Genomic DNA, 25,117 nt, shown 5'->3' on the forward strand with positions numbered 1-25,117 from the left:
TCATTGATGCGCCACAATACCTACCTGTCAGCCATATTGGAAAACAAATGCTCGTTTTTCTAAATACTCATTCTGGCTTTTCTAAGGCTTGCCGAGCTTAGAAAATTTTACCATTAAATTTAGAAGACAAAGTTGAGGGGTGATTTGAATTTTAACAAAAATTGAAGGGGTCCGCTCTCAAATGACCTTGACCTTTGACCCCTCATATCTCAGCCCCCAGAGCTTGCCGAACTTAGATAATTTAGGATATTAATCAGGGTGTCTAGATGCATCAGCTCACAAAATTTCATTAAGATCTGAGGGGTCCGCTGTAAAAGGGTCACGTGACCTCCACGTGGCTGCAAACTTTGACCTGACCTAACTTCCAGGTCAGGGCTTGCCGGGCTTAGATTTTATGCCCATCGTGCTCAGCAGGTCAATTTGCATCTGTGTGCAAATTTTGAGGTAATTCTGAGGGGTCCGCCCTCAATGACCTTGAACTTTGACCCCTGATATCTCAGCCCCCAGGGCTTGCCGAGCTTAGATAATTTTATTCTGTGATGACCAGGTCATGTTGAGTGGCTGGTGTAAATTTGGTGAGATTCTAAGGGGTCCGTTTTTATCATTTTTATCGAATATGAATTTGGAATCTGAATTTGAATTTGAAGCTAAGTATATAAACGTACGGCGACGAGGGTGAAGGCGCTGCAGATTTTTACTAAAAAACGGAAAAGTAAGCAATTGTTGCATGTTTTTTGTGTCACAATATTTTTTATATTGTGAATATTGCCATTTGTATCTTTTGTTAATATCTTAATGACAGTTGTTAGGAGACATTATCCTCTTGGCACCCGAGAGCAAGGTATCAATAGAATCACCACAAAAATCCATTCCCTGGCTTAAAATAAGGTAAGTATGGATAAAATACACTCTCAGTAGAGACTCCTAATTGTGCGCATGCGCTGTGACCTGTACACTATGGTACACTTTCGGATTCGGGGACTACAAAAATGGTGTAATACGTGAAAAATGACATTGCATTGTTTCGACAAACCTCCCTCAAAATCATCATAAAGACAGAGTGACTGTATTTATCAACATGAACGATCATCAGATACAGCAGATGAAGGGCGCACTGACGCTCACCAGAGACGGAGCTGAGGTGTGCGCGCTGACGCTCACCAGAAACGGAACTGAAGGGTGCGCGCTGACGCTCAGCAGAAACGGAGCTGAAGGGTGCGCGCTGACGCCCAGCAGAAACGGAGCTGCGCGCTGACGCTCACCAGAGAGGGAGCTGAAGGGTGCGCGCTGAAGCTCCCCAGAAACGGAGCCGAAGGGTGCGCGCTGATTGTCCACGGTGTTTACACATTCGAACCTCCCTCGTGGAACTGATGGAAGCAGTCACGATCCGGGCGGCAGCAGAGGAAGATCTTGCACCTGCGGCACTCCATCCCTGTCTGCTGATGGCACCCGGGCTTCCTGCACCGCTTAAACTCCTTCCGAGGGTGGCACTTGGGGAGGTGCTTCCCTGAACGCAGGCGAGCTGGTGACGGCATTGGCACTGTGGCTCGACGGCGCTTCTTTGGATCCGGTCCGTCAGGCTCTTCTACGTCGCTGCTTCCTGAGCTGCTGTGGGATGAGCCATCGGAGCTGATGCCCTTCAGGAGCTGCATCGCCAGGGCATACTTGAACTGGAGGAATTTCATCATCTCGGCACCCTTGATGCCGGCTTCTTCGGCATCTTGCTGGTACAGTAGCCACGCATTGACAGCTGACAAGTCGAAGAAGTGAAGGATTGTTTTTACCGTCCACTTCCGAGTTCTCGCGCCAGACCTATAGTGCGCGATCATCCGATCATTCAGATCCACTCCTCCCATGTTGGCGTTGTAGGCCTTGACGACTGCAGGACGAGTTACGTCAATGTACGACCGACTTGTCCTCTGGTACCTTTTACAGGTGTCTGAAGGCTCGATGCCGTGTTCGGTTGATCCCAACAGGATCATCTTGCGATCTTGCCAGGCCGTGAAAGCTACAACGTCGTCACTGCGGACAGCGCACACAGACGTCCCTCTTCCTCGTATGGCGAGTTCCCTCTCTGTCGGCAGTTTGGCCTCCATCGGGACCAGATTTTTCTTGATGGTACCAGTCCCGTGAAGCCCTCGAGCCTCCAGCTGTTCCAGGAGGCGGGACGTTGTAAAGTACCTGTCGAAGTACACGGATGTCCCCGGAACCAAGGTTTGCACCAGTCTCATCACCACAGACTCGCCCACCGTCCATGGCTTGCCTTCAGCGCCTCCGTCGTCAAGTTTCTTCCCTTGGTAGACCTCGAAGTCGAGAACGAGTCCTCGCGGTAATGCCAGCACGAAGTTCTTAAGACCTTCTGGGTGAGGCTTTCCAGGCACATACTGCTTCAGTGACGTTTTCCCCGTGAAAGGAATCATCTGCTCGTCGATGGACACCTGAGGAGGCCTTTCCTGCTGCAGACAGCCACTTCGAACGCTTTCGACGAGGGGACGCACCTTCCACAAGCGGTCCTTCTTCTGCTCATCGGTGACGTCGACATCATTCACTACTTTCAAGTGTCCCCGAATGAAGTGGAAACGATCCCGAGTGAAAGCGTCTGCCACTGCTGCGATCCGCGTTGGTTGTGACCAGTACATGCGTATCCAGGGGAACTTGAGCACAGACATCAGCAAGCTAGCCCCGAAGAACTGCTCGCACTCGTCGTTCTTCAAGAGGAGGCTTTTGCCCGTTTGAGCGACCGCATGCTGATTAGTTCGCAGCGCGATGGTTCGATAGATTTGAGGAGGGATGAACACTTCCATGTACTCTCGGGGAGTCTTCACCCGAGCCTGGGAGGGACCTAGCCTCTCTGGGATACATCGGCCAGCATCACCAGCTCCCTGCTGGCGAGACTTCGGAACGAACTCCTCCGATCTTCTGTAGAACACGCGCCTGGACAACGGATGCTCGGAAGGACCATCGTCATCTCCGGAAACACCGTGTGCATCGTCATCGCTATCGTTTTCTGGCCCTGAGGAGTGAGGACTGAATTTGGTCTGGACCAGGACTGAAGTCTTCATCAGAGTCATCGAGGGATTCATCCAGGTCGGAATCTCTCAAGGACTGGAGGTAGGTGGCGATCTCCTCTGGGGTCCTCAGGACACCTTGGAACACACACACAGTAAGGAGGATTAGATAGGTACCCATTTTGAATGAAATATCTAGCTAAGTATGCTTGCGTATCTAAAATAAGAATGAGTCATATTATGTATGAATCATAGTGTTATGTGACGAAAGTGTACCATAGTAAACAATTTTTGTGGGTGCGATTACCTGGTGTGTACTATAGTGTACAACGCGACCTAATTTGCTGTAAACTAAGGGAATATTTGACACCAGGAAGGGAAAATGAGCTCTTTTGAATGTTTATGCGGCTCAATGACAATATATCGCGCTCCATTGGAAATTATTTTACGAAAACATATTTTTTATAGAAAATAACTTCGCTCTGCCGAATGTGCACTATAATGGACATGACCTATTTGAACCACTTGCCTTCATGTGAACGGCTCTATATTTATTTTTGCACCTTAGGGGAATCACCCAAGCTTCACTTAAAACGGACCAATAAAAAGATTATTTAATGTTGCACGAAATACACGAAAATATTAAATTTCCCGAGAGCTCACCTGAAGCGCGCTTCCCCCGCGAGGACGCCATCACTAACGACATCCGGTGGCAAAATAAAAAAGCGTTGTCGAGTTAACCGACCAACAGGTGGCAGGCCCGGAGTGTCAAAAACATAGGAGAAACTTAACCGAGAAGCTGACTCTGAGAGAGGCGGTCCCAGCCGCCTAAATGTCAGTGTGTACTATAGTACACAAAAAGAGCCAAGAGGTTATACTACAACTTGAACAAGGCAGCATGACTTGACTTTTGACTCAGAGCCAAGAGGTGACTTACTTTGCTTACTTCTCAGTCAAAACCTGGCAAACAATGATTAAAATTTGTCATGTTTTAAATCTGCATTTTGTGGACAAAGGGGTAGATAGGCACACACCACATATCATCCAGGTTTTTCATTTTTATCCCAATATGCTGTGAATGGTACCTGTGCGGAATGATCACCAATTGGCAATTGCAATCATTTAAGAAATGAAAGTGTGACTGCAAAGTGCAATTGTATTGCACTGGTGCAAAAATACAGAAAGGCATCAGTAGGGCAGACGTACCTAGCACCAGCAGACATATGTTTGTTATGTTCGTGATTCACGGTTCGAGTGAGAGAGAGCTTAAGAGAAACGCGATTTATTTACTGCTGGTGCGAATGGGCCGAGAGAGTCCTCCAAAACTAAACAAGTATGGCCAGCGCCACGCCTAGTCGCCCGCGCCAGTCATGCCGCTTGGCGCGCACGATCAGCTGAGCGTCGGCAGGGGCGCTCCCAGGCACACAGAGGTGGGGCCGCAGAGGCGGTCCAAGTACACACCCCCTATACCCGAACACAACATCCCCCCTCGAGACAACAGTTGTCAAAAACACACAAAAACACAACAATGCACGACGTTGTCTCACAGTCACTCCGCATACGAGGTCGCACCCCATTGAACTCGGAGCCGACCAGGAGCGCGGCGCTGCCGTCGAGAACGACGCGGGAGAGCGGCGGCGGCCGTCTCCACCTGGGGTGACCGCACCGGCGACGAGCGGCACACGGCCGGCGCACTAGCGGCGGGTCGGACCGCCCTCTCGGCGGCGACCGCGGTGCGCGCTGGCGGCGGCGGCGGCGGCGGCGGCTGAGGCGCACCCGCAGCGGGCGGGCGCGGGGCGGACGGAGCCACAGGCGGGGTGGGTTCCGTCAGAAGCGGCCGGTATGGGCGCAGGTAGCGGCGGTTACGCCACAGGACCTTGCCACTGGCCGTCTTGACGAGGTACGTGCGCCGCTGACCGACGCCCACGATCACTCCGATCCGGTTCCATCGGCCGGTGGCGGGGTCTTGAAGGTCGACCCGACTGCCGATCTTGAGCGGTGACAGCCGGCGCGTGCTCTTGTTGTAGCACCTGACGGCCTGCTCCTGGAGCTCGGCAGCCTTTTCCTCGCAGACATCGGCCGCCCGCTGCCACTCAGGAGCGAAGGCGCGGTGGTGCGTGGGAACACCAGAGCGAAGCGGGTGACCAAACAGCACCTGTGCCGGCGACCGCCCGTCTGCTCGGGGCGTGTTACGGAGTTCGAGCAGACTTCGGTCCAGTTGGTCCTGGTCGAGCCGGCCCGATGAGGACGCAGCCAGCACCAGCTTCTTCGCTGTCTTCACGCAGGCCTCCGCGTGCCCGTTAGCGCGCGGGTAGTGCGGTGACGACATCTCATGTCGTACGTCCCAGCGCTGGAGGAACCGGCGGAGCGTGCCTGATGCAAACTGGGGTCCGCCGTCTGACCGGAACACGGTCGGGACGCCCGTCTGCGAGAACATCAGTCGGAGCTGCCGCGTCAGATGGTCTGCCGAGGCCGTGCGGGGACACACTGTGACATACGGCCACCCGGACAGCCGGTCCACGTACACCAGGTACGTGTGTCCTCCAGCGGAGAAGTAGTCGGCCGAGACCGACTCGAAGACGCGTGTCGGTGCGCCGTCCTCCTGCCACATCGGCTCCCGGGCGTGGCTGGGCAGGCGCTGACGGCACTGAGCGCAGGCGGCGACAGTGTCAGCAATCTGCTTGTCGATGCCCGGCCAGTACACACTGAGCCGAGCACGGCGCTTGGTCCTATCAACGCCCTGGTGTGACTCGTGGAGTTTCTCCAGCACACCGCGTCGGAGGGCGGACGGGATGACCAGTCGAGCGCCGTAGACCACCAGTCCGTCGTCGATGGCCAGCTGATGGCGCACGCCCCAGTACGCTCGTACTGCAGGGGGCGTCTCGTGCCGGTTCTCTGGGAATCCGGCCAGGATCAGCTCGCTGAGAGTCTGGTACTCGGTGTCGCGCTCCGCGGCGGCGCGGACTCTCTCCAGTGTGGAGTCGACCAGCGGAGCCAGCTGGGCGCCCTCCTCCGATCGGGTGGAGGCCTGCAGCGCGGCAATGACGCTGGCGTGCAGCGGGTCGTCCTCGGTGTCCACCGCTCCGTCGTCATCAGCGGCGGGGTCGCTGGTGGGCGCTCGCGAGAGCGCGTCTGGGATCACGTGACTCGATCCCTTCTGCCAGCTGGTGGTGAAGCTGTAGGCCAACAACTTCTCTCTCATCCGCTGCAGACGCGGGTTGTCGATCGAGTTGAGCTGCTTGTAGTTTAGGATGGTCACCAGCGGTCGGTGGTCGACCACCAGGTCGAAGTGGGGCATGCCAGCCAGGTAGACATGGCACTTCTTGCAGGCCCAGAGTACAGCAGCCAGCTCCAGCTCGATTACAGCATATCGGCTCTCGGTATCGGTCAGGAACCGTGAACCATACTGGACCACACGCCAGTCCTCGCCGTGCCTCTGGAGCAGTGCAAAACCCAGTCCTCGGGTTTTAGCAGCGTCCGTCTGTAGCACGGTCGGCAGCTGGGGGTCGAAGAATGCCATCACCGGCGGTGACGACAGCACAATCTTGGTGTGCAGAAACGCTGCCTCGTGCTGCTCAGTCCAGCGCCAGACCCGGCGCGACTTGAGGAGGTCTCTGAAGGCCTGAGTCGAGTCAGCCAGCTCCGGTGTGAGGCCGCTCAGCTGATTTACCAGACCCATGAAGGACCGCAGGTCGGTGACGTTCTCCGGTCTCGGGAAATCAGCGATGGCGCGCGCCTTTTCATTGTCGGTGGTGTAGCCGGCCGGGGTGATCTTGTAGCCGCAGAATTTGACCTCATTCTGGGCGAACTTGAACTTCAGCGGGTTCAGCGTGATTCCTCGGTCGTCACAGCGCCGGAGGATGTCGATCACCTGCTGCAGGTGCTGCCGGTACGTCTGTGCCACGGCCAGGATGTCGTCGACAATCTTGACACAGTTTGGGATGTCGCCGAGCGCGGCATCGCCGCGCCGGTTGTACTCGTCTCCAGACGCACTGCATCCCATCGGACAGCGGACGAACTTGAACCTGCCCCACGGCGTGATGAAGCAGGTGAGGTCCTGACTTGACTCAGCGAGCGGCACCTGGAAGTAGCCCATCTTGGCGTCCAGAGTCGACATCCACCGGTGCCCGGCGGGCAGACTCGTCACGGCATCGTGAGGAGACCGGCAGGGGTACGTGGGTCGATTCACGTACCGGTTGAGTCCCGTCAGGTCCACGCAGAGTCGAAACCCGGACGGGTTCTTCGGCACGCACGAAATGGGATGGCACCATTCCGTCGGGTAGTCCACAGGGACGATGACGCCGCGGTCCAGCAGGTCGTCCAGCTGCGCCTTTACCTCGGCACGCCAGGCGAAGGGGATCGGTCTCGCAGCGGTGACCGACGTCGGACACGCGTCGGGCCGGAGTTCGATCGTCATCAGACCGCCGTCCATGACTCGAAGAGTCGAATCTTGCCCGAACACACGCGGGAAACACTCCACCAGAGCGGCTGCATGAGCTGCACGGACCGCCTCCGGTGGGTCTGAGTCGCTGTCCCAGGCCGGCAGCGGACCGCTGAGGCCGGCGGCCGGCCCGGGTCCATCGGCCGGCGGCGCCGGCGCGCCCGTCTCGGTCCCGGTGGCCGGACAGGGCCTGTCACGCGGCTCCTCATACGGGGCCGAGCGGCCGCTGGCGCTACGAGCGGAGCCGGCAGCGGCCGGCGGTGCAGACGGTGTGACGTCATTAGAGGGTGTGACGTCACCAGCGGATGTGACGTCAACAGAGACCGTGACGTCATCAGCAGGGCGCGGTGCGTCCTCGACGGACCGGATCTGTGCCGGAAAATCCCTCGGCAGAATCCCCAGCGCCACACAGTCGAACCAGCTGAGTAGCAGGCCAGTCAGCTCCCTGATGACGAACACGGCAGCGGTGGTCGATCGGTCGCCCAGCTCCAGAGTAGCCCGGAACGACCCGACACAGGTGAGCGGCTGTTTCCCTACTGCTGAAAATGGCTGGCCGATGCAGGGCTCCAACTGCGCTGGTTCCACGCAGATGGAAGACAGGCTGTCTTCGCCGATGACTGTCGCCTCGGCGCCGGAGTCGGCCCGGGCCGGCACGGTGAACACACCAGCCGGCGTAGACAGTCGGACAGTCACAGTGGGAGTCGGCCGCGTCGAGATGCCGTTCACGTAGACGTCTCTGATGACACGGCAGATGCGCGGCTCTGACGGCTGCCCCACCGCGGGCCGCGCGCGCTCCGGTGCTGCGCGCTCGGCGGGGGCAGCGGCGCTCTCGCGCGCCACCTGGGCGCACACCACTGCAAAGTGGCCGCGCTGGCCACACGAGTTGCAGATGGCGCTAGTAGCGCGGCACGCCGCCGGGTCTGCGTGGGCGGCCCGCCCGCAGCGGCAGCAGCGCGCGCCGGCCGCGCCCGCGGAGCGCCCGCCAGGTTGGGCCGCGGGGCGCGCCTGGGGGCGGCGCACGCCGGCCGTACCCGCGGAACGCCCGCCGGGTTGGGCCGCGGGGCGCGCATCGCGCGACCTTGAACGGCGGTATGCCGACAGACGGCTCACTGACGCCGTCGGTGAGCGGAGGTCGGAGCAGGTAGCCCGGGCGTTCTCTGACGCACGGCAGATGTCCACCGTCTTCTTGAGGTCCAGCCCCGGATCCTCCAACAGACGCTTCACCGTCTCCTCGTCCCGCAGGCCACACACAATCTTGTCACGCAGGCGTGAGTCGTAACAGTGTGTGCAAAAGTCGCAAAATGCCGCGAGCTCCTTCACTTCGCACAGAAACTCCTCAAAATTCTCGCCCTGCTCCTGGACACGGGCGTAGAACGCACGGCGGTCGACCAGGACACTGCGCTGCTTACGGAGATGACTCTCCATGGCGTCTACCACCGCGGAGAGGGGAGAGTCGTCCGCTATCGTCAGTCCATAGCGCAGCACCCGGTGCCAATCTTCGTCGAGAAGACTGAGAAGGGCAGCTCTCTGGGCAGTGACGGGCAGCGCGGACGCGCCGGTCAGAAGCATGTACCCGTCCAGCTTCTCCCTCCATACAGCGAAGTCGCGCAGGGATGTGGAGGACGACAGATGAGGCGCCGGCGTTGCAGCAGCAGGCAGGCGCACGGGCGGGGCGGCAGCCGACGTCCGGGCGGCTGTCGCCGCCGAGGCATCGTCGGCAGCGACGGTAGCGGGTGGCTGTCGGTCGGCGACCAGTCGCTCCACCATCTGAGTGAGCCGCTCCTCGCGCTGCGCTGAGTCTCGCTCCCGCTGCGCCGACAGCTCCGCCTGCTGCAGGAGCAGCTGCGTCAGTTTCTCAATGTCACTCATCGTCACAGATCACGGCGCGCTATACACTAATTACTGATACACTGATACACCGATCACTGCGCGCACGCACGGAACCATCTACTGACCGCGCCATGTTATGTTCGTGATTCACGGTTCGAGTGAGAGAGAGCTTAAGAGAAACGCGATTTATTTACTGCTGGTGCGAATGGGCCGAGAGAGTCCTCCAAAACTAAACAAGTATGGCCAGCGCCACGCCTAGTCGCCCGCGCCAGTCATGCCGCTTGGCGCGCACGATCAGCTGAGCGTCGGCAGGGGCGCTCCCAGGCACACAGAGGTGGGGCCGCAGAGGCGGTCCAAGTACACACCCCCTATACCCGAACACAACAATGTTGTGGTGTGATAAAGTTGCTAAAGGCTTGAGACTTTTTAAAGACATGCATACTGCAGCCTGGGGAGTTCTGCAGGGGCAAATGCAGGCAGTAGGCACTGCCAGATGATATCAAAAAATGGGCCCTTAGCCTCATAGCCATACTTCAATGCCCTTTTTTCTTCTGTCATAACCAGGCAAATATGTTTTTTGTGGACAGTTCTTTGCCAATTCCTTAAGTTTGTAGTTTGACATTGATTTAGCATTGATAGCACCCTAGGGCCTAGGCCTAAGCTTAAGCATCTTATGTTGACGTGCAACAATAGGGGTGTTCACGGGCACCGCACACTGCTGCGTGCGGTGTGTGCGGTGCGTCCAGCAGGCGTGGGGGTAGGGGATGGGTAGGCGGCTCTGACGTCACGGCTGCGTGCGGTGGACGGTCCGCTGTGGCCAGTCCCGATCGGCCACAGCGGTCGCTGTGTGCGGTGACGGAAGGCTGACGTAGGGACGCAGTGGGCGGAGCTTGGAGGCTGTGTGCGGTCCGACCGCACACAGGGCCCGTGAACAGCCCTAATGTTGTGATAACTTTCCAGTTAATAGTTCCCATGATTTTCTTGTTGTTTTTTAATTAGTTACCTACCATAATTAAATTTCTGGTTACAATGATGCATCTAGATTCTAGAAATGCATAGCATATTGAACAAGTGTTAGTAGTGGCTAACATCTTTTATGGATAGCCAGTGGGGTGCTGTAAGGCAGACCTGACCTGATCTGACCTGAATCCATCCTACCCCGAATGCATGAGTCATCTTAAATGAAAACAGATTGAAGGTTTAAAATAAGAACCAGGGAAAAACAAAGAAAGCTTCAAATCTTAAGAAGTTCTAGCCAGGGCTGCGGAGTCGGAGTCGGAGTCGGAGTCGGTCGGATTCGACAGTTGTGACCGGAGTCGGAGTCGGAGTCGATTTTAGAAACCCGAGCCGGAGTCAGAGTCACCGAAAATCTGTCGACTCCGCAGCCCTGCTAAGTGCTAGGTCTGCGGAGTCGGAGTCGGGAGTTGGAGTCGGTCGGAGTCCGGAGTCGGAGTCGGAGTCGGAGCTGGTTTTTGAAAGCCGGAGTCGGAGTCGGAGTCGCCGAAAATCCATCGACTCCGCAGCCCTGGTTCTAGCAGCTCCCAATTTTCCCATCATAGGTCATTGGCCTTACCTGAAAGGTCAACCAATGGTGTGGACTGTGGATTAAAATTGGGTATTCTTGGCAGCTCCTCTTGTCATGGGCAGCACGCTAGCTTTCTGTGTAGCTCTAGCTTGATGGGGGTCCAATAGAATGGCTAGGAAGCCCAATCAAGGTCAGCCCTCCCCTTTTATTCAGTTAAACAGCTGTGAAAAGGCAAGTAGGGGACAGAGCAACATTTTAACCTTCCAAAATGTTTTTTTCTGCAGTTATTAATTTGTTGTGTTAATTTGTGCATGTGTCGTGTGTACTTTCTAAACCTTCCCAAATGACTGCAGGATCTGCATAAAATGAACGCCATTAAGCCCTGCAGCGAAGAGGAGGGTATGTCCAATGGTGTCAACAGCGGGCCGGAGGAGGACGATCCAGTGGATCAGGAGAGGCAGGAGAGGGAACACTTCCAAAGGGTCATCAATGCCTTCAAATATTACAGGTAATAGCTCAGGCGCATTGTAATTTGCGATTATCATGCTGTCAGTAATATCCCGGACTGTACAGTGTATAATTGTTTTCAGAGTATTTTTGTTTGCAATCATAATCCATATTCACATGCTTATATGAGGATGTTACTCTGCACATTGCACGCCATAACATGTTTCCTCATTATCCGTTTACCTGACCTTGCATTTCCCATCTCAGGGTGCACTTCCTGGGTAAGATTGAGAAGAACGAGACGTTCATGTCTCTGATGACGACTCGGCAGCGCGAGCTCCTCACCGACTACGCCGAGCACCTGCGCCAGCTGCGCGTCTGCGTCGAGCACAACCACGAGATCATCAAACTGATCCTGCAGGACGTGGGTGTCATGTTCGAGAACAGCCGACACGACGAACAGGTAGGTCGCCGCGGAAACGACCAGTCTTCGTGCTTAAGCATTGCAAGGGTCGGAGCTGAACGCAAAACGGACAGTCCTCGGCTTTGAGCAATGATCTCGGCCTCATGTGACCGCTTGTACCAACGCTGCCGCGAAAAAGCAAAAACGATAAAGTTCAAGTCTGCCGTCCAAAGGCAAAAACGCATATGTCTGGTCATGACCTGACCCGACATATGCGTTTTTGCCTTTGGACGGCAGAAGTGACCTCCGGCCTGATGTAATGAGCCCTGACCTAACGTAATCGTTTTTGCCTTAAGCCTTTACCCGGCAGAACAAATGTCGCACCAATGAGCCACCACATGAGATCTACCAGTGAATTAGTGAATATCGTACCACTTGCATCAATGAATGTCGCGTCCAAGATCCTCACAGATACCGAACGAACGAACCAACGAATCGGTCGTACCAACGAACTAATGAATGTCATACCACCGAACTAGCGCATGCCGTACCAATGCTCTTCTCTGGCTCATCACCACTGACTCAGCCTCGTCTCGTGTGCCGTGTCGGTAGGAGTTCCGGGGCCTGTCCCGTCCGAATCTCTCCGAGATGGAGAAGGTGAGCTCCGTACTACGTCAGGTGGTGCGCGACTGGAGCGTCGAGGGCGAGGCCGAGCGGCGTCAGTGCTACCAGCCGATCGTCGACGAGATCCAGAGGAGGTTCCCGCCCACCGGAGACACGTGAGTGGGCCATGGGAGGCGCCGGCAGAGCGTCGGCTGAGGTCCGTGTGCCGTTATAGGGGCAAGGCGCGCCATCGTAATTAAGAACCGTTTACTTTGATGGGTAGCTCTTGTCATTTAAGATCCTGTTTAAGATGCCCGCTTTAATTTAGCTCATGAGTGCTGACTTTGTTACGTTGCACATCTACTCAGTTAAGCGACGAACTCTGCCATGGCGACTTGATAAGCCATCTATTAAATGCTGTGGCAGGGTCATTAATCCCATTAACTCACTGCACCCTTATATTTGTATTTATCGTCGTTATCATCCTGCTACGTTCCGCCATCCTGCGAGAATGAGTGTCGCTATATTGGTATCGAGCGCTGTCTCCCTTCCGGCAGCGTCGCTCCCAGTTACGAGTTACGGATTCCTCTTGCTCAGTCGCAGTCGTCAGCCGCCTATCCCAGCGTGTGTGATGCGTGTGAGGGGGATGGCGCCCGCCGCCCACGACTGTGTCCACTGCCGTGTCGCCTGCTATTCAGTTCGAGCGGGGTGTTTATTTGGAGTGGTGGTTGTCGGGCCTGTGACAGAGTCGCTGCACCAGTGGTGTTTGCTGATGGTGTTGTGTAACATCTGATGTGTCGTCATTAATAAGGCCTGAGTCGCTGGATATGATGTTGGTAGTGCTAGTGACCAGTAAAAAATTTCAGAAAAAAACGGCGAATAATTACGTCAACTACCTACTGTACACTTGACTACGTACTTTATTGCTGTTACATACGCACACTATCGTTTTAAGCATTTGCTTTTTCACAAGCAATCTATTCATTTTTTTTTTTTTTTTGTTGCTTGCGTCCGTGTTTGTGTATGTGTTGACGGTAACGTGACCGTGTCGCCTGCCCCGCTGGCTGCCGCAGCCCCCTGAGCAGTATCCAGGTGCTCGTCCCGGGTGCCGGCCTCGGCAGGCTGGCCTTCGAGATCGCCAAGCTCGGATACGCCTGCCAGGGTAACGAGTTCGCCCTCTTCATGCTGTTCGCCTCCAACTTTGTGCTGAACCGGTGAGCACAGCCGTCGGTCAGCCGGGCAGTCGCTGACTATGAAATGTGATAAGCACCGTGACATTTGAAGGATATTGAGGTAATGGTTTAAAATAAAATCGCTTGGGGTGCCGCACCTAATTATTTTGAAGCACAATAGTTATTGTGGTTTATTGATGAATTTTGATCACTAACATCTTGCGATAAGAGATCAAACAAGCAAGCATACTAGGTTTCCCATTCTGATGCTTCTTTTATATCGGAAATACTTTCTTTAAAATGGTTTTTCGAGATCATTATAATATTTAGGAAATCGATACGATAAATCGATACGATAAAGAAAGAGTAAAGCTATCTTTCTAGTTGAGGTTTATTTGCCATTGGGTCTACAGTGCAGGGATATTTCTATCTCGCACTCCTCTGAGATGCAAAGATAAGAATTTGTTATCTCTGCATCTCTCTGAGATGCAAAGATAAGGTCTCGAGGGTTCATAGCCAAAAATCAAGAGTTCAAGTGATGATGGGTCAATAACCGAACGGCATTTTTAATGGCTGTTTTTGTATGAAACTTACGAAATAAAAACAAACTACTCTAAATCTTTTTTTTTTTTACATAGATAAATACATTTGATGAGCTGTCGGCGCGCCCTAAAGCCCCAATAAACAAACAAACAAACGATGAATACATTTAAATATAATATTTAATTAATTAAGAATAAACCTCAACATAGAAAGATATAGGATTCCTCATGGCTCACTCGTGGAAGATCGGATATCTTTTCCTCGCGTGTTACAGAAAAACCTCGCTCCTTCGTCGCTCGGTTTTTCAGTAACCCGCTTGGAAAAGATATCCTTATCTTCCACTCTGAGCCATGAAGAATCCTCTATATCCTTCGTGTCGTCTGCCTAGCTTGCTGGAACTAAAAAGCTCTAACTTTCTACCGCTGATCCCCGTCTGAGTGAGTCTCCAATTCGGCAGACTCTGTCTCTGGTTCCCGCTCCAGTATGTGTCTGGTCGACTGTGGGAGCCGCTGACGACTGCCCACCCCTCTGTCAGGTGTCGGGGTACGCACCTGTACCGGCTGCACCCGTGGTGTACCACCCACGCCAACCACCTGTCTCCCGAGCACCAGGCAGCGGCCGTCACCTTCCCCGACACGGACCCCTCGCAGATGCCGGCCGACGCTCTCTTCTCGATGGCTGCCGGAGACTTTCTGGAGGTGAGTCATGCGTGTTCTGAGTGGGGCTGATGGTGACCGGTCACCATGATTGGTGCAGTGGAATAGAGACACGTCTGACAGTGTGCTGATGTGGGGCTGAGCTGATTGGGAACTGGTTGGTAGGGGGAGACCTGACCTCTAGAGGGATGGATGACTGTCAATCATATGGCATGACTTAAACTTATCCTTTGCCTTGCGCTTTGTAAGTTGTGTTAGTGACATAATCGTCTCCGAAGGACTGTCTTGCTGTTCAGTGTTCTGGTACTGTATGGAAAGCTAACCAGTAAATTATAATGCGTCACTCCCTCGACATAGCTATTGGGTCTCGCGCTTTACTGACTAGATCCTCCGCTCTCCGACAGGAGTACTGCACGGAACCGGCCCAGTGCCCCTGTGGCCCGGTGCCACGGAACCGCTAGTGGCTGTTTGGCTCCCTCGGTGTTTTATATGTCTCACGCTGCACTCACTCAGTTCCTCTCTCGTAGGTGTACACGGAGCCGGCCCTGTGGCTCTGTGTGACTCCCTCGGTGTGGTATATGTCTCGCGCTGCGCTCACTCAGTTTCTCTCCCTCAGGTGTACACAGAGCCGGCCCAGTGGCACTGTGTGGCCACCTGTTTCTTCATTGACTGCGCCAGCAACATCGTACAGTTCATCGAGACCATCTACAGCATCTTGCGGCCCGGTAAGCTGATGACCGCCACCGCCCACTGCGCTGTCCAACGTCCGTGTTGAACGGGTCTGTCGAGATACCTAATTAATCGTCAATTATGTACTCAGGCTGCTGCTTGTTTGCTCATGAGCCTGTGCCGTGTCGGAGTGCGTCGAATCGTGGCAAAAAGAGGATTTTTCGCTTTTGTCGTTTTTTTTCTCATGCCGCACTTAGTTCACAGGAAGACATTAAAGTTTTATATGTTATCGATTTTGAAACTTGTTTGGCAACGTCCCGTGTACGCCCCTGATTGAATGCGATTTGCTGCGTTATGACGCCTACAAGCTGAGTTCGTGGAAAGAAACGAGCAGCTCCGACAGTAGCCCCCCCCCCCCTCATCGCGACTGGTTCCGTCGATGTACTCGTACAATAGTCTACTAGCGCCAGTGCCTTCCCCGTCCGAACCGCGGTGTCGTGCACGCAACGCGACAAATACCCGGAAAATGGCGCCTGCGCCAGCCGCTGGCAGGAAAGTTGTTACTAACGCTGGCGTCCGGTGGCCACGGCGCCTGTTGTCTTTGTGGCTGCACTGATGGACCGTTTGTGACGCCGTACGCGCCGTCAGACAGGCTCCTTTGCACACTGCAGTGTACGATGTAGTATGCCTCTATCAGGCAAATAAGCTGTTTGTACCCTCAGACCTGATCTGACCTGACCTGACCTGCCCCTTGTCACCACAGGACTGGTGTTTGGATCAACATGGGCCCGCTGCTGTACCACTACTCTGACCTGACCTGACCTGACCTGACCTGACCTGTCACTGCAGGTGGTGTGTGGATCAACATGGGCCCGCTGCTGTACCACTACTCTGACCTGACCTGACCTGACCTGCCCACAGGTGGCGTGTGGATCAACATGGGCCCGCTGCTCTACCACTACTCTGATATGCCCAGTGAGGAGAGCATTGAACCCACCTACCAGCACCTGCGGAAAATCATCACGGCCGTCGGCTTTACGTTCGAGGTGGGTTAACTGGCGACAGCGGTCCCTAGCCTTCCGCCCAGCCGCTTGCACTAGGGAGATTGCGGCGTCACACCCTTTCGAAAATATATGTGCATGCGAAGGATTGGTGAATTGTATTCTTTAGCTCTCCACCATCGATATTGATTAAATTGATAAACGTCAGTCTTCCTATAATTGGGGGAATAATGACATTTCATTGCCCGCCAGCTGCGTGTTATATCCATTCATTACGTGTTCTGAACGCGGACGGTGACGGGCTAGGTTCGGGGAAACGGCGGAAATATCCTCCAGTGACTCGACACAGCACTTATTTATAAACGGGGGTGATTGTTTGACGTCACCCACAATTAGGGCACTGGGAGCTAGGACTCATGGCCCGCGTCTCGCTGCACTCCCGCCCCCTCCCTTCCCATGAGTCCTGCCCCATTCCTGAAGTTCTCTTGTCCCCAGTCGTCTTCCCCGCTAACCCCTTCCTCTGGCACCCACTCCGCTGAGACCCGTTCCTCCCAACGTGGCCGCCCTGCTGACACCAACACCCCCTCCTCTCACCGGCAGAAAGAGGAGCAGGGTGTGCAGACGGCCTACTGCCAGAACCAGGACAGTATGCTCCACTGGAGCTACAACTCAGTCTTCTTTGTCTGCAAAAAGCCGAGCTGAGGGGCGCCGGTCGCGGTAGCGCCTCCCGATTGTGTGCGTGTGTGTACCTGCCGCCTACTCCGCGTTTGACCCCGCCCCGCCGCCGCTGCCGGGTTGTACTCGCTGGTCTGAGCACAGGCTGCTGTGTACTCGGACTGGACCTGAATCTATACCTCAGGCCACGACCCCGGCGCTCGCGTGTGACAGCGCCGGCGCCCAGTACGGGGTCTGACCGAACACAATGTGATATCTCAGCGCAGATCCGACTGGCCCGAAAGTCATTTGGAATCGTTTTACCTTTTGTATCCTAGCGTGTTTTGAGCAGCTGGGGCTCTGAGCGCCAGAAGTGGTTAGTCGGCCCATCGCCGACCGTGTATAGGACAAAACTGTGGAGAATGTATCTCCTATATTGGGAGAAATAAATCGCAATGAAATGTTGCATGTTTAATCGCCGGTTGCTTCAGTAGTAGCAAAGTTATGCTGTGGGCATACTAACAGGGTGGGTGTAAGACGCAAACTGTTTTCAAAACGGAAATCTATAAGACGCGTCTCGCACCGCAGATGCAAGAAGAACGTGGATGTTCCGAAAGAGCGCCTGCGTGTACCCAACATGATTGTGTATTGATTTTGACGTTGACTGCTTGGTGGCAAAGACCGCAGGCAAAGGCCGGCTAGTTGGCAAAAGGACACCGCAGACAGACTGGCAAACTGACAGCACAGTTTATTAATGGTTACATGTCAGAGAACACGAACACACGTAAGTGCCATCGACACCGGGTCGCGCGCGCGGGACATGCAATGGTTTAAAGCAGAAATTTGTCCACGTCGGGGCTGGTATTCACAATAACTCGCAGTCGGCCGCGACTAGATACGGTTAAAACCATGGGGATAAATATACAGCCGGGGTCTGGTGAGCACAACCCCTGAAAAAACGAGGCTGGAAGATCTCGGCGGCCGTCGGCTGCGTCCCGCCCTCTTATTACAGCGCTGAGCCGGGGACAGCAGTCGAAGAAAAAAAATCCTACACGAGAGGACAGCGGCAGTGCGGTCATCTACGAGCGCAACATCGAGCCGACATTCAGATCCACAGCACTACAGCAGTTCGGGCAAGAGTCGGCCGCCTCCGTCCGGCCGGCGCGGCCTCTAACACAGACTAACAGATCGGCCCCCGGTCTGGGCCCGGGGGGGGGGGGCGGTACCCACGCCGCCGCCGCCGCCTACACAAACACCTTGGCGAGCGCGTCGGCGCCGCCGGACGCGATGTACGGCTTGGTCGGGTGGAAGCCGACACAGTGGATGCTCTCGTCGCTCTTTTTGCGGTGCGCGGTGATCTCCTGGACGCACTGTTTGGTCTCCAGGTTCCAGAGGCGCACGCTGCAGTCGTGGCTGCCCGAGAGCAGGTAGAGGCCGTGGGGGTCAACGGCCAGGCTGGTGACGGCGTCCTGGTGCGCCACCATCGCCTGCACCACCTTGCCGGTGACGTTATCGTAGAAGCGGATGTGGCGGTCCCCGTGGGCGGCCACCGTCACCGGCATGGTGGGGTGCGAGACCACGCAGTTGACCTGGTCGCGCGGCGCGCCGCCCTCCACGTTCTGGTTGGATTCGAGCTGCATCACCACCTTGGAGGTCTCCAGGTCGTAGACGGCGCAGCGGCCGCTGGTGTAGGCCGCCACCATGTGGCTGCAGTCCTCGTGCACAAAGTCCACCGAGCTGGGCACGCCCATGGCCGGCTCGGCGGCGTACGACTGCAGCAGCGGCGCCTTGCTGCCGGGACTCCACAGCTTCACGGTGCCGTCGGCCGAGCACGAGAGCAGCTGCGGCTTCTGCGTGTGGAACGCCAGGCCCCAGACGGCGTCCGTGTGGCCGCTCAGCGTCAGACTGAGCACGTCCGGGTCGTACGCGTCGTACGGGTCGATGTTGGAGTTGGGCACGTTCCAGACGCGCACAGTGCCGTCCACGCCGCCCGAGTAGCACTGCTCACCGGTCGGGTTCATGCAGGTGGCCAGCACGGCGCCCTGGTGGCCGCGGAACGTGTACACTGGCTCCACGTCCAGGAAGGCCGACTTCTTGCCGGCGATGGTGCGCATCAGGTTCCACAGCTTCAGCGTGTGGTCCTCACTGGCAGTGATCAGCGCCGGCTCGATGGGGTGGAACGCCAGCGCTCTCACGCCGTCAAAGTGCGAGCGCAGCGTGTACTTTGCGTTCCACATCTTTGAGTAAGCCTCTTTGGAGGTGCCTGACTCATACATGCCCTCAGCCTCATTTGTCACTGTGAGCTGAGCCAGCTCACCCAGTCCCATCTCCTCCAAGGACTCGTCATTGACTTCCATTCCATAATGGGCTGAGTTCATCCTCATGCCTGGCTTCTGGAGGCTTGGATCCTTGCTTGCTGCTAATCTCATAGCACTGTTCTCATCCCATGGGTTCACCATAGACATGTTCCCAAAGTTGAAGTCCAGTGATTTCAGAGCCATTGCCATGTTTGAGGAATCTCTTTCATCATCTCCAAGAGATTTCCCTTGTTTTCCTGTGTTGATTTCTTCACTCTTCCAGTCTTCCTCATCTTCATCTCCATCATCAACAGGAACACCCCCATCAGGGTTCAGAAAGTGACAGTTCGCTAGCACAGCCTGTTCTGCCTCTCTCAACATATCCTCTGCTAAAAGACCAGCCTGATTCTGGCTTGCAACTTTAGCTTGGACATCACTTTTTGATGCCACGGGATCAATACTCTGTGCTGGTACTCCATCTTTGTTTTCCTTCAGCCCAAGCAATGATCGTACTCTGTTTGATCTCACATCAATCACTGTGTCTGTATAGCCAATCTCATGCAGATACTGTCTAAGTAGCTGCCGCCCCTGCCGCCATGATATATCACTGCTGGCAATTATCAGCTGATCTGCTTCACCAGCATCCTCCTGTGCTTCATCCAGTTCAGCATCCTTCAGGTCCCCCTGTGATAGATCTGTGCCGTACTTGAGCTTGTGGAACCGTGCGCGCTCCTGTTTCAGAGCATGTTCAAGCATCTTGATTCTCCTGACCAAGTCATTTTTTAAGTTTTCTTGGCCTTTCCTCTCACCTTGAAGGAATGCAATTTTGGCCTCCAATTCTGCCCTTTCAACATCCCACTTGGATCTCTCTAGCTCAAACTTTGCCCACTCATGTTGAATAAAATGAAGAATCCCTGGCACGGAGTAAGCATCTCTTGGATTGACTTCCTGCTTTGCACCCATGGCCATTGCAACACCTAAATTGTTTGCTTGTCCATTGTGATTCTGGATCGACATATCCGGCTCGTTCGTAATGGTCATGACCTAACGCGCAGTAAATGTAAAGTTACATGATTTTTAAAACCACGATAAATTGCGGACACTATAGCGAGTAAATACAAGCCTTTCCGATAGTGTACACGGGACTCAGGCCACAAAATCGTAAAAACAAAGCACACAAACACTTCTCATTTGCCTCCTCTTCTTCTCTCAGACTCCGATGTACGAATTCAAGGTTTACGAAAATGCTAACCAATTGCGACCCTTTAAGCTTGTTTAAAAAGATTAATGACGTATTTTACAAATTTGGTCTAAATGTTTCAAAACAAAGCGTAAAAGAGCTTGTAAAACTTCATTTTACAAATAATTAACGTTCAAATCATAGACCTAAAGATTTAAATGATGAAAGAGTTAAATGATGTGAATATATTCTATTTGGAAAAATACGTCATTATAACGCGGTTTATCGAGAATAAGAACCGTTAGTTTGCTGCAGTTTTTCTTCCTTGCACAACTATTTTGCTGCTATTCTTGGTAAGCAAAATTGCTCTCAGCCAGCAGGACTTGATTGGTTGCTCAGTTACATAGCGTTGCCTCTTGTCATGTTAATATAAGCGAAAATGCACCAGCGAAAAAAAAATGATGGCAATCCAAATCATTTATCGCACCTCTATAATGGCAAAGGTGTGAATTTACATCTTTGGTGAATTGAGTCTTTTACCAAGTCTAATGCTGCGCAGAATAAGCTCAATTTCCTTATCACTGCAGAATTAATTACACTAATGCATATGAAACCGAGAACGCATGGCGGGCAGTTGCGCATCGTTTATCTAATTCTAATTAGCCTTATCCGTCCCCAGGTCGAATAGATACAATCTCAGTAGCTTGATCATTGCCAAGAATAAACGCAGGATTGAATGTTCATGTGTCTATTGGTGAAAAGAGCACGATACAGTACGCAAATAAGCGAGTGAGCAGTGCATATGACAGGCGACAGGCGAAGCGGACACCAGCAAGCGAGCCGGGTCCTCACAGAGGCTACTGTAAGCAAACACGCAGCGCAGCATCGGTAACAGCCGATGAACGCTCGTCGCAAACGTCGGTCGATGTCGCAATGCGGCTCAGCCAGAAAACGTGTCGTGCATCACCTTACACTGTCTACAAGCTGATTCTATGACATTTTCGCTATTCTAATGAGTTGGTGACGCGAAATGGCAAAAATGAAATAATACTGACACGCAGAAAAAAATCAGAACTATTTTACACAGCACGAGATATTTGTGAGCGCATTTCATACTGGCATTTAGATGATCATACTTGTCAACAATGTCTTCGTACAAAAGAATCATTGTGAAGTAACGTCACAGGGCTCCAGGTTGAGCATTCAACGAAACAATGTCTTTGGCCAATCGGACATTTGTACATCATCAAACTGTTAGTCTAATTGATTCCTTACGACAATCAAAACGGCAAGATCTTTACACCACAAAGTACGTAAGGACCTGAGACAATCATGTATCTGCAAGTACAAACTGCCAAAACAAAGGCATCTCAGACGAAAACAAAATGCTTCCAATGGGATGCGTCAAGCGATACCAGCCTTGATAAAACGCTTGTCAAAGACCGATTGGTTGCCAAAGTCAGACTTCAGAGCATTCAACAGAATCAAGGAACATTATTGAATTGGTACAGTATTCTTCCGATAGCTTCCCACAAGAATAAAAGTGAAAAACTTTGGAGCCCCTATTGCCCCACATCTACAGCAGTTGCTGCCGCAGCAACACACGAGAAGTGCCAACTTAACTTACCAAGCAAATAAGGCGCTATAAAGCATGCCATGCGACGCGGACTCAACCTTCCTCAGGGAGTCTCGCTAAATGCAGAGCGATAGCGGCAGAAGGCGAAACACGGAGATCACCTGCGCGCTGGCAGGAGTTGCCGCGAACTTGACATCCATCAGACTGCAACTTATCGAGCCACAGGACTAGGGACTGGACAAACGTATAACGTACCGAAACAACGTCCAAAACAGCAAGTAATTTGAAATCATACACACCTCACATGCCGAGTAATGACAAGTATTACAAAACGAGTGCCATTCAGCAATGTCCTGACGTTTTAGAAACCATTCTGATTCAGAGTTAGATCTGAGGCGGATGAGATTTCGGCTCGGCGCCGGGCGCCGGTGTCACAGTCTGAGACAGCTCCCCGTCTCAGAGGGCCGTCCCAGTGTCGCCTCAGAGCCGGAACGAGCGGCGGCCCACCGTCTCTGCCAGCCGGTGCAGCTCGCGGCCGGAGCGCTCTGCGCGCGCCGCGTCGCTGCGCAGCCGGCCCGTGGGGCTGTGGAAGCCGTCAGAGGGCGGCGCCCAGGCCGGTCCGAGCGCGCGCCGCTGGCCCGGCGACGGCCCGCTGTGCGGCGCGCGGGCCTTGGGCCGCGGGGACGGCGCCGCGCCAGTGTAATTGGCCACGTTCTGAAGAACCCGACGGCTGAAACCGCCACAAGATAGCGGGTAATATGGGTGCAAAAGGAACACCATACAGAATGGTAAACAATAAAAACCTGTAGTAATTCGTATTCGTTTCGGGCTACACTGAGGTAAAAATTGTTAAAAACCAGTGTAGCCGAAACAGTGTAGTGTAGTGTAGCAGTGTAAACGAAACACAAAAACTCAGTGTAGCCCGAAACGAATACGAATTACTATCATTTACCTGAGGAAGATTAGAAATGACACTTCGTCAATACCTAATAAAAACCTGCTTCCACTTGCCATGAGACAATTCATCCTAAATTTAAAATTTTTGCTCGTGTCAGTCGTAGACACTGGCCATTAGCAAGCTAACTAGCCCCACGGCAATGCAAATGGTGCGATCATAACACATCGACAAGAGAGCGTGTTTGTATACCCCAGTGATCTGGGCACGCTTCCCCCTCCCCTCCCCCCCCCCGGCCCTGCCTCCAATGCGGTCTCTGGACCAGTGGTCAGGACTCCCCAAAGCTCATCGAAAGTCAACTTTTTAGAATTCCATAGTAGTTCGCTCATAAATTGTTGGGTGATTGCCATATCATGAAAAAGGCATTCGATAAACCACCAACTGATGCCCAGTCCCTCCAGAGCTTAGAAACCTACGGTGAGGGTGATTTAACGCGTCAGCCTTTGATTTTTGAACACCCCGATGATATTCCGCGAAATCGCGAAACCATGTCACACGAAATCATTTGGCACACCTTATGCTATTAATATTCGACAGAGCGGCTGTTGTCGGCACTAACCGTCTCGGCGGTGGCTTGGGCACGGGCGGCGTCACCTCCAGCGCCCCGTTGGCACAGCCGGCACGCTCTGCCGGCGTCTCGATGCCGAACGGCGAGTAGAGCCGCGCCGCCGGGCTGGCGCGGAGACGTGAGCGGCGGCGCGGGCTGCCCGGGGACGGTGTGAACGGAGAGTTGGTCAGCCGGTACCGGCGCCGGGTGGAGCGGCGCAGACGCTGCGGGGCGGCCAGGAGGGGTCAGACGCTGAGGGACGGCCGGGAGGCGAGGTCAGCCGGTACCGGCGCCGGGTGGAGCGGCGCAGACGCTGCGGAGCGGCCGGGAGGGGTCAGATGCTGGGGCAGGAGGTGTCAGACAGACAGGCAGCTGCAGGGTCAGAAAGAGTCCAATTAGACTTATTGCTGTGGTGATTGGCATATGACAAATGAAGAGGCAGTCTCTATTGCAGAATGATGAGTGGTGACTTGTTAAGTAGTTGTGACAACTGACAGTAAGCAGATACCTACTTCATTCTTCAATGCCTAACTTTATGGTTTATCATACTCACTTGAGACAGCATATCAAAAGTAGAAGCTACTTCATGAAATGCTCTTTGTACTTTCTTCTGGCCCTGCCTCAAGGCCTGTTGTGGTTGAGTGTTCTTGATGGAAGAAATTGATGGCAGTCTCATATTGAACAGACCACTCATTGATCTTGATTCTGTAGACTGATTTGTTGAGATGGCCACAGATGTTGCAGAGAAGGCAAATCTTTGTTCCAGACACTGTCTTGTGGAGTGAGTTGCTTGGGGCTCAGAATATTGTCTTCTCAAAATCCAAGGAACTGGCTCCGCCTGAGTTGACATGTTCTCCAGTTGGGTTGTTCGCTGCATGGTTACAGCTCAGTTACATAAAATAAATCTGAAAAAGAAGTAAAACTATTTTTCAAAAATGTGTTCATTTACCTTTGCATGGCAGCAATAGAAGAGGAACCAGGGCAGGGTCAGGGGACCGCACTGCTCTGGCTTGGGTGGAATCTGAAAACAGGGCGTGTCATGTGACTGCAAAGCAAATCTCCTCATCCCGCTGCCTTCCATAGGCTTATTGTCACATGATCTGTGTAAGAGTATTTCAAGAGCCTAAATAAAGTTGCCTCAGGCACCCTGTTTTCAGATTCCACCCTGTCTTGGAACTGAATTAGTTGGTAACTTCAAGGCCATTTGTCGAATCACTTGAGCTATGATAAGTAAAATTTTAATTTGTACTGCTAGTATAAAATAACCCAACATGATGTCCAGTGATCCTCTTTAGATTCAAATTCAAACAAAGAGATAACATCAATAAACATATTGTCCCAAGTGGGTTACCATGAATGGCCGTTCCTGAACGTAAAGTAAGACATTTTATCAGCGCATCGGGCTAATCTACAAGCAATCACCTCCCCCGAACCCTCGAATTCGAATCACCGTTCAAAACTGTTTCCGTTTCAAATTTCCCACGCCCGTCTCCCATTTCGTAAAGAGGAGTAAATAATATTGTTCTGCAGGGTCCTGTCACTCTTAAACGTAGCATTTGATTTGTTTAAAGATGACCTTGAGCAGCAACGCAGGTTAGTGATTGGCTGCT

The 25,117-nt window shown here is 53.6% G+C and overlaps 4 protein-coding genes across 10 annotated transcripts; 1 reads left to right on the forward strand and 3 right to left on the reverse strand.

Moving 5' to 3' along the window:
• The first annotated feature begins 483 nt into the window (after nt 1-483).
• On the forward strand, nt 484-17,417 carry LOC122369614 (carnosine N-methyltransferase-like). 4 transcript variants are annotated; one of them, XM_043344482.1, is made up of 9 exons: nt 484-575; nt 11,158-11,312; nt 11,519-11,714; nt 12,267-12,433; nt 13,331-13,471; nt 14,508-14,670; nt 15,245-15,353; nt 16,219-16,343; nt 16,899-17,417. In XM_043344482.1, exons 2-9 carry the CDS (start codon nt 11,170-11,172, stop codon nt 16,998-17,000), a joined length of 1,146 nt encoding a protein of 381 aa, XP_043200417.1. In that variant the 5' UTR covers nt 484-575; nt 11,158-11,169; the 3' UTR covers nt 17,001-17,417. The 4 variants fall into 4 exon arrangements, with proteins under 4 accessions (XP_043200417.1, XP_043200416.1, XP_043200419.1 ...); XM_043344481.1 differs by having other exon boundaries at nt 500-712; XM_043344484.1 differs by lacking the exon at nt 484-575 and adding an exon at nt 683-888.
• Nucleotides 1,090-9,318, reverse strand: LOC122369608 (uncharacterized protein K02A2.6-like). The gene is made up of 4 exons (XM_043344465.1): nt 8,564-9,318; nt 7,749-8,344; nt 4,785-7,457; nt 1,090-1,367 (listed from the first exon to the last, which is right to left on the reverse strand). Exons 1-4 carry the CDS (start codon nt 9,316-9,318, stop codon nt 1,090-1,092), a joined length of 4,302 nt encoding a protein of 1,433 aa, XP_043200400.1.
• Nucleotides 17,418-17,684: 267 nt separating the features above from the next.
• Nucleotides 17,685-20,489, reverse strand: LOC122369613 (striatin-4-like). Its single transcript, XM_043344479.1, has one exon. It carries the CDS (start codon nt 20,288-20,290, stop codon nt 18,197-18,199), a length of 2,094 nt encoding a protein of 697 aa, XP_043200414.1. The 5' UTR covers nt 20,291-20,489; the 3' UTR covers nt 17,685-18,196.
• Nucleotides 20,490-21,161: 672 nt separating this feature from the next.
• LOC122369611 lies at nt 21,162-25,018 on the reverse strand. Of its 4 annotated transcripts, none has more exons than XM_043344469.1 (4): nt 24,958-25,018; nt 24,061-24,412; nt 23,520-23,731; nt 21,162-22,735 (listed from the first exon to the last, which is right to left on the reverse strand). In XM_043344469.1, exons 2-4 carry the CDS (start codon nt 24,382-24,384, stop codon nt 22,486-22,488), a joined length of 786 nt encoding a protein of 261 aa, XP_043200404.1. In that variant the 5' UTR covers nt 24,385-24,412; nt 24,958-25,018; the 3' UTR covers nt 21,162-22,485. The 4 variants fall into 4 exon arrangements, with proteins under 4 accessions (XP_043200404.1, XP_043200405.1, XP_043200403.1 ...); XM_043344470.1 differs by having other exon boundaries at nt 24,859-24,985; XM_043344468.1 differs by having other exon boundaries at nt 24,930-24,971.
• Between the last annotated feature and the right edge of the window lie 99 nt (nt 25,019-25,117).

This window comes from Amphibalanus amphitrite, unplaced genomic scaffold, assembly GCF_019059575.1.
Source record: "Amphibalanus amphitrite isolate SeventyFive unplaced genomic scaffold, NRLGWU_Aamphi_draft 001055F_arrow, whole genome shotgun sequence".
Classification (NCBI taxonomy): domain Eukaryota; kingdom Metazoa; phylum Arthropoda; class Thecostraca; order Balanomorpha; family Balanidae; genus Amphibalanus; species Amphibalanus amphitrite.

What these genes read in the sequence shown, in the direction of transcription:
- LOC122369614 (XM_043344480.1), top strand. Translation starts at nt 10,973, where the DNA reads ATGGCTAGGAAGCCCAATCAAGGTCAGCCCTCCCCTTTTATTCAGTTA. An exon ending in AATGCCTTCAAATATTACAG is followed by an intron (nt 11,313 to 11,518) that starts GTAATAGCTCAG and finishes TTCCCATCTCAG; the next exon opens with GGTGCACTTCCTGGGTAAGA. An exon ending in TTCCCGCCCACCGGAGACAC is followed by an intron (nt 12,434 to 13,330) that starts GTGAGTGGGCCA and finishes TGGCTGCCGCAG; the next exon opens with CCCCCTGAGCAGTATCCAGG.
- LOC122369613 (XM_043344479.1), bottom strand. Translation starts at nt 20,290, where the DNA reads ATGACCATTACGAACGAGCCGGATATGTCGATCCAGAATCACAATGGA.
- LOC122369608 (XM_043344465.1), bottom strand. Translation starts at nt 9,318, where the DNA reads ATGAGTGACATTGAGAAACTGACGCAGCTGCTCCTGCAGCAGGCGGAG. An exon ending in GACCTCCGCTCACCGACGGC is followed by an intron (nt 8,345 to 8,563) that starts GTCAGTGAGCCG and finishes CCGCGCTACTAG; the next exon opens with CGCCATCTGCAACTCGTGTG. An exon ending in CCCGCGCCCGCCCGCTGCGG is followed by an intron (nt 1,368 to 4,784) that starts GTGCGCCTCAGC and finishes TGCTTCCATCAG; the next exon opens with TTCCACGAGGGAGGTTCGAA.
- LOC122369611 (XM_043344469.1), bottom strand. Translation starts at nt 24,384, where the DNA reads ATGCAGCGAACAACCCAACTGGAGAACATGTCAACTCAGGCGGAGCCA. An exon ending in CTTTTGATATGCTGTCTCAA is followed by an intron (nt 23,732 to 24,060) that starts GTGAGTATGATA and finishes GCCGCCCCGCAG; the next exon opens with CGTCTGCGCCGCTCCACCCG. An exon ending in CCCAAGCCACCGCCGAGACG is followed by an intron (nt 22,736 to 23,519) that starts GTTAGTGCCGAC and finishes TGGCGGTTTCAG; the next exon opens with CCGTCGGGTTCTTCAGAACG.